This window comes from Lathyrus oleraceus, chromosome 5 (assembly GCF_024323335.1).
Source record: "Lathyrus oleraceus cultivar Zhongwan6 chromosome 5, CAAS_Psat_ZW6_1.0, whole genome shotgun sequence".
NCBI classification, from domain to species: Eukaryota; Viridiplantae; Streptophyta; class Magnoliopsida; order Fabales; family Fabaceae; genus Lathyrus; species Lathyrus oleraceus.
In genome coordinates this window covers 438,612,935-438,618,955 of record NC_066583.1, presented here as the reverse complement: position 1 = coordinate 438,618,955, position 6,021 = coordinate 438,612,935, and the positions used below count along the sequence as shown (strand labels likewise).

Sequence of the window (6,021 nt, the reverse complement as noted above, 5' to 3'; positions counted from 1 at the left end):
GAGAAAAATTTTCAGAAATTCATGGAGTTGTTCAGGAAATTAGAAATCAATATTCCATTCTCTGAGGCACTCGAGCAGATGCCTATCTATGCGAAGTTCATGAAAGACATCATCTCCAAGAAGCGCACCACTGACACTGACCCTGTTATATTAAATGAAACTTGTAGTGCTATTTTGCAGGGTATGAAGATTCCAGTAAAGAAGCCAGATAGAGGTTCTGTGACCATCCCGTGTACCATTGGAGATAGGTCTTTTAAAAGGGCGCTGATTGAGTTGGGGGCTAGTGTTAGCCTTATGCCTTTGTCTATTTACAGGAAGCTAGGAATTGGAAATGTTCAAGATACCAGAATGACACTTCAATTTGCTGACCACTCAGTGAAGAGACCTTTTGGGGTAGTTGAGGATGTTCTGGTCAAAGTTGATAAATTTGTTTTTCCTGTTGATTTTGTAATTTTGGAAATGCCAGAAGATGAAGAGATACCTCTGATTCTGGGCAGACCTTTCTTAGAAACAGGTAGATGCATGATAGACATTGAGGGAGGTACCTTGACCCTAAAGGTATATGATGAAGAGCTCAGAATTGATGTCCGAGATACTATGAAACATAAAGAGAATAGGTGTACAAATCACTCAGTGGAAGTCATTGATCAAATAGTAACTAGCACAATGCAAAGAAAGTTTCCTGAATTACCGTTGGAAAGAGTTCTTAGTCTGTCGGTCAGAGAGGATGAAGAGAATGATGATGAAACAGAAAAAGAAGTGATTGCCATGCTGGATACACAACCTCTTTGGATGAAATCCAAACCACGCCGGTGGGAGGATCTGAGATCTGCACCAGAATCAGAAAATGAAAAGGTAGGTAAACCAGGTATAAATTTTGAATTAAAACAATTACCTGTAAATCTTAAATATGTCTTTCTAGGATCTGGTACAAATTATCCTGCGATTATCAGTGCTGAGCTAAATGCAACAGATGAGGAAAAGTTGATACAGGTACTAAAGAAACATAAAAGTGCTATTGGGTGGACTATTGAGGATTTAAAAGGTATTAGCCCCACAGTATGCATGCATAAGATACTGATGGAGGATAATCAGAAACCAGTAGTACAACCACAAAGGAGGTTAAATCCAGCAATGAAAGAAGTGGTAAGGAAAGAGGTTGTAAAGTTGTTGGATTCGGGAATGATTTACCCCATTTCTGACAGCTCGTGGGTAAGTCCAGTGCACGTGGTACCAAAGAAAGGAGGAACCACAGTAATTTTAAATGAAAAGAATGAACTGATCCCAACTCGCACAGTGACCGGGTGGCGAGTATGCATTGATTACAGAAGACTGAACACAGCAACAAGAAAGGATCATTTTCCTCTCCCTTTTATTGATCAAATGTTAGAAAGACTTGCAGGTCATGAGTATTATTGCTTTCTGGACGGATATTCGGGATACAATCAAATTGCTGTAGCCCCGGAAGATCAGGAAAAAACTGCATTTACATGTCCTTATGGTATTTTCGCTTACAGACGGATGCCATTTGGGCTATGCAATACCCTAGCTACTTTTCAGAGGTGTATGACATCTATATTCTCCGACATGCTTGAAAAGTATATGGAGGTGTTTATGGATGATTTCTCTGTGTTTGGTTCTTCTTTTGATAATTGTTTAGCTAACTTGTCTCTTGTTTTGCAAAGATGTCAGGAAACTAACCTTATTCTCAATTGGGAGAAATGTCATTTCATGGTGCAGGAAGGAATTGTGCTAGGACACAAAATTTCCCATAAAGGAATTGAAGTGGACAAAGCCAAAGTGGAGGTTATAGCTAACCTCCCACCTCCGGTGAATGAAAAAGGGATAAGGAGTTTTTTTGGGTCATGCAGGTTTTTATCGCAGGTTTATCAGGGACTTTTCAAAAGTAGCCAAACCATTGACTGATTTGCTAGTCAAGGACAAGCAATTTAATTTTGATAAAAACTGCATGGTAGCTTTCGAAACGTTAAAGAGTAAGTTGATTAGTGCACCTGTTGTAATCGCCCCCGATTGGTCCTTGCCTTTCGAAATAATGTGTGATGCAAGTGACCTTGCTGTGGGGGCTGTCCTAGGACAGAGAAAGGACAAATTATTGCATGTGATTTATTATGCTAGTCATGTCCTTAACCCGGCCCAAATGAATTATGCAACTACCGAAAAGGAGTTGTTGGCCGTGGTTTATGCTTTTGACAAATTTAGATCGTATTTGCTTGGTTCAAAAGTCATTGTGTATACTGATCATGCTGCTTTAAAGTATTTGTTTGCTAAACAGGAATCAAAACCGAGACTTTTGAGATGGATCCTCCTCCTTCAGGAGTTTGATTTGGAAATCAAAGACAAAAAGGGGTGCGAGAACACGGTCGCGGACCACTTATCTCGCATGTCCCCAATCAAAGAAACGGAGGAGGAACATCCTATTCAGGACACATTCGCTGATGAGAAAATACTTGCTGTTCAGGAGATACCATGGTTTGCTGACTATGCCAACTATGTGGTAGGTGGGGTTATACCTGATGACTTTAATTCTCACCAAAAGAAAAAGTTTCTTTATGATTGCAGGTTATACCTATGGGATGATCCATTTCTCTATAAAAAGGGAGTGGATGGTTTGATCAGAAGATGTGTTCCAGAAAGAGAGCAAGCCGATATTCTGAAAGCTTGTCATAATTCGGAGTATGGTGGACATTTCAGTGGAGATAGAACTGCAGCAAAAGTCCTCCAATCGGGTTTGTATTGGCCGTCGCTCTTCAAGGATGCAAATTCTATAGTTCGAGAATGTGATAGGTGCCAACGAATAGGTAACATTACAAAGCGGAATCAGATGCCGCAAAACTCCATGCTAGAAGTGGAGTTGTTTGATGTTTGGGGCATTGATTTTATGGGACCGTTTCCGCCATCATCGGGTAAGAATTACATATTGGTTGCGGTCGATTATGTGTCAAAGTGGGTAGAGGCTGTGGCATTACCAACAAATGATGCTAAAGTGGTGGTGAAGTTCTTGAGGCATAACATCTTCTCTAGGTTTGGTGTACCACGGGCTTTAATTAGTGACCAAGGTACGCATTTTATAAATAAACTCTTGGAGAATCTGTTGAAGAAGTATAATGTCAAACATAAGATAGCCACACCATATCACCCCCAGACGAGTGGGCAAGTGGAAGTATCCAACCGTCAAATAAAGCAGATCTTAGAAAAAACGGTAAGTGCTTCTCGGAAAGATTGGTCAGTAAAGTTGGATGATGCATTGTGGGCATACAGGACTGCATTTAAAACACCAATAGGTATGTCCCCCTATCAATTAGTTTACGGTAAGGCTTGTCATTTACCACTCGAACTCGAGCACAGGGCTTTCTGGGCCTCCAAATTCCTAAACTGTGATCTTTTTAAAGCTGGTGAATCCCAAATTCTTCAACTTCATGAGTTGGAAGAATTCAGGAATCAAGCTTATGAAAATGCAAAAATTTACAAAGAACAAACAAAAAAATGGCATGATCAAAAGATACAGAAGAGGGAATTTCGGGAGGGACAACTTGTACTGCTGTTTAATTCCAGGTTGAAGTTGTTCCAAGGGAAATTGAGGTCAAGATGGTCAGGACCGTTCGTCATTAACAAAGTACTTCCTTATGGAGCAATAGAGCTTAAAAATGAGAAGAATGGCGACACCTTCAAAGTCAATGGTCAGAGGTTGAAACCATACAATCTCGGTGAAGGGGGACCAATTGAAACTGTTAAACTCATCTGAGTATGAGGTGTCCCGTCGAGCCATGCGACGTTAAACAAAGCGCTGCTTGGGAGGCAACCCAAGGGAGGTTTGAGTGATTTTGTCATTTTATTTTTCCCGAGTCAGTTTCTTTTAAGAAAAAAATTTTAAAATAGAAAAAAAAAATTGTGAAGATGAATCTGCCAATACGCGTATGGATCTCATGATACGCGTATTGGACAAAAAAATGCACCCCTCTGGTGAAACGCGTATGATACGCGTAAAGAAGAAGAATACGCGTATGATACGCGTAAGGGACCAGGCCATACGCGTATCACATTATGATACGTGATCTGTTACGCAGATCACTTTTTGCACTTGTTTCAGCAGCGTATGATACGCGTATGGCATATTGATACGCGTATGGTACGCGTATGGGCATCAGATACGCGTATTGGTAGCGTATGATACGCGTATCAGTTTTATGGGCATGCTTATATAGTTTTTGTCCGTACGAACTTCATTTTCTCACTTTTTCGTTACGTGTTTTGTGCGTATTGCTGTGATTTTTCTCTGTTTTCTTTCCTTTCATTCAGTTTACAGATCAATATCATGTCTCAATCACCAAACGAAGTCAACATATTCCGTACCACCTACCATGAAGAGAGGTATGAGCAAATCAAGAGTCGAAGCATGGTCGAAGAAAAACATTGGATGTTTTACGCTAATATTCTAAAAAGGCAGAAGTTGATCTACTTCAATGACAAAATCCAACCGGTTTCACTGGATCTGATCTGGGAGTTTTACGCTAATGCACTATGGGTAACATCCGATGAAGACGATCCCACAGGGAATGCATCGTTCGTTTCATGGGTAAGGGGCAAAGTTATCAAATATGATGGGAAGACGATTAACAGTGTGCTGAAATGCAAATTCTATGATTCCGTTTGCCCGTTTGCCGAAATGAAACGGTCTGACAAGAACTACTGGCCATACACTGATATGAAAAACTCACTGATTAGACCAGGTCACGATTGGGCTCCCACTTCAAAAATCTCTCCGGCGAAGATTATGGTAGTTGATCTAGCTCTGATTCCTAAGGCATTGGCATATTTCATTCATCATAATTTGAGCACTAATCGGAGCGGGTCGGAATTGATATCAGAGCGTGCCCTACTGCTCTATCAGATCCTGCATCAGAAACAAGTGAATATTGGCCAGATCATCGCTGCTGATATGGATGACATCGCTCAGTCGCCAAAGAAATCCTTAGGCCATGCGACTGTGATTTACCTGCTATGCAAGAAAGCGGGTGTTCCGGATTTCTCTGATTCGCTGATGTTGCGACCGGCTGCACCGCTGAACGCCCATTGGATGAAGGAGAGGACGGTCACAGATGATCCGCCCCGACCTCTGAGGCGACCACGAGACAGGGAGGGAAGCACCAGTGCTCCGCACCAGTGCTCCGCACCAGGAGGCTCAGCCGAATGCAGCAGAGACACAGCCACCTCAGCCTCCTCTAATTGATGAGAACTCCAGAGAGTACCGGATGCAGATGTCACAGTTTTGTGTTATGCAGGACTTCTGCTTTCAGTATGGACTGTCAGGGAGAGTTCTTACTCATCAGACAGATCTGTGGGAGGAGGCACAGCGCTTTAGAGATAGATTCTCCGGACCGCCTCCAGCACCTCACTTTGGCCAGTTCACCTTTCCTTGGTGGAACCAGCCAGTTCAGATAGGGGGAGAGATTCCGCAGCAGCCACCGCACCAGACACCACCTCAGCAGCAGCAGTCTCCGTCGGGCCACACAGAGACGTTGACGCCTATCTCTGCCTTCGCACGAGGGCAGACTATGTTGGATCCGACAGATATGATTAACTTTGATACCCATATGCAGGACGGTGGACGGAGTGATTGATTTTGATTATGTTTTTTTTTGTACTTTTGGTTTTCTTTGTGTAACTTTTATTTTTTTTTATTTTTTCAGTTGTTAATTTCTGTTGCTTTGATGTAACCACCTATTATAGGTTGGCTTATTCTAATGAATTTGATTTGGTTTACCTCCAGTTTCCTGTTTATTTCATTAGATACGTGACTATGTCTGGCTATTGGTTTTCTTGATCATTTACACCAACTACTTGGGGCGTCCTCTCTTTCAGTCCCCTGACTGTAGATACTGTTGTTTATGATTGGACGCACTGGTTAAGATTAACATCAGAACCATGAGCATGAGCTTTGAACTCAGAGGTATGATAGAACAAGTCAGCTTAACCCGTCCTGGTGAGATCAGAAAAAGCCAA

At 41.9% G+C, this 6,021-nt stretch overlaps 1 protein-coding gene across 1 annotated transcript; it reads left to right on the top strand.

Moving 5' to 3' along the window:
- Nucleotides 1-768: 768 nt before the first annotated feature.
- LOC127081227 (uncharacterized) lies at nt 769-5,248 on the top strand. The gene is made up of 6 exons (XM_051021507.1): nt 769-868; nt 923-1,045; nt 1,460-1,754; nt 1,870-2,576; nt 2,868-3,573; nt 4,318-5,248. Exons 1-6 carry the CDS (start codon nt 769-771, stop codon nt 5,246-5,248), a joined length of 2,862 nt encoding a protein of 953 aa, XP_050877464.1.
- The last annotated feature ends 773 nt before the right edge of the window (nt 5,249-6,021 follow it).